The 1,129-nt window shown below is 51.1% G+C and overlaps 1 protein-coding gene across 1 annotated transcript; it reads left to right on the top strand.

Moving 5' to 3' along the window:
• The first annotated feature begins 447 nt into the window (after positions 1 to 447).
• Positions 448 to 711, top strand: TINCR (TINCR ubiquitin domain containing). Its single transcript, XM_075524657.1, has one exon. The coding sequence runs from the start codon at positions 448 to 450 to the stop codon at positions 709 to 711; it is 264 nt and encodes an 87-aa protein (XP_075380772.1).
• The last annotated feature ends 418 nt before the right edge of the window (positions 712 to 1,129 follow it).

Below are 1,129 nucleotides of genomic sequence, written 5' to 3'. Positions count from 1 at the left end.
GAATAGCTGTGAGGTTCCTCAACGCCTACTTTGTCAAACTAATCTACTCCAGAGCTGGCAGCTTTTTAGAGCAGGAGACATGAGGTTACTAAACCCATTCATTTCTCACATGCACCCACGTTTCTAATGGCTATGGAGATCCAGCTTTAAAGTCCTCTGAGAGTCACTGGAATGAAGAGCACTTTGTGAAGACGTTATAATTATTGAGGGATTTAGGGGTGTGTGGAAATGATTCATGGAGACGTTTCCCAGCCAGCAGGCTCTTGGAGCCAGGTGAGCTCTTCCCTGGAATGTGAAGCATGCAGCACGGCAACTGGGCGGAACAGGTTTGGCAGGACATTTTAAGTTGTTCACGGCAGACAGCCTCTTCAGAGCCACATCCCTGCTTTACCGACCTCCCAGCTGGATGTTCCTCTCTGCCACACTGGCCCTGGTGAGCTGGAAAGGATGGACACGCTGCGAAGGAGCCTTTCTCGCTGGAAGAGGTACCACATTAAGGTGCACCTGGCTGATGAGGACCTGATGATGCCCCTGACGGTCAAGCCCAGAGACACAGTGATGGACCTACGGGCTCACTTAGTACGGGAGGGCGTCACTTCCTGGAAGAAGACATTTTATTACAACTCCAGGCAGCTCGAGGAGCACGAGACTCTCAAAGAAGCCAATATCCAGAATGGCTCTGTCCTGCTTCTTGTCAGCAATAAAAGGTAGGCAAGGAGCTCATCTGCAGCAGGGGTGGTGCAAAGGAAAGGGAATGCTCTGCGTATCTCAGTCCCTTGGGACGCTTTCCTGTTGGGGTTTGCAGAAAGCAGATCAGAAATCAAACCCTGCAACTTCCAGCAGGTGGATTGAGATTCAAGGCTCTTGAGCTCCAGACATGCTGTGGTGTGAAATAAGGGGGTAAGAGGAGGAGGAAATCTGGTTGATGCTGCCTGTCCCATCTCTGATCAGGTCTCACTTTCCCAACTACGTGGCCAAGCACAGAGGGAGAGACAAGGCGTGCAAAAGGGCAAAGGAGATTGTGCCATGTGGGGGGGTGCTCTGGGAGCCTCTCATCCTCATTCTTTCTTGTCCTGCCTGGCTCTCTCCATTTCTTCTTAGGAGATACTTTCTGCAAGTATTCAGGGGT

Source organism: Mycteria americana, chromosome 24 (assembly GCF_035582795.1).
Source record: "Mycteria americana isolate JAX WOST 10 ecotype Jacksonville Zoo and Gardens chromosome 24, USCA_MyAme_1.0, whole genome shotgun sequence".
NCBI classification, from domain to species: Eukaryota; Metazoa; Chordata; class Aves; order Ciconiiformes; family Ciconiidae; genus Mycteria; species Mycteria americana.
The sequence above is the reverse complement of the archived record's forward strand: the minus strand, read 5'-3'. Positions and strand labels throughout refer to the sequence as shown.

Excerpts from the sequence above, each read along its gene's own strand:
- TINCR (XM_075524657.1), top strand. The coding sequence starts at position 448 with ATGGACACGCTGCGAAGGAGCCTTTCTCGCTGGAAGAGGTACCACATT.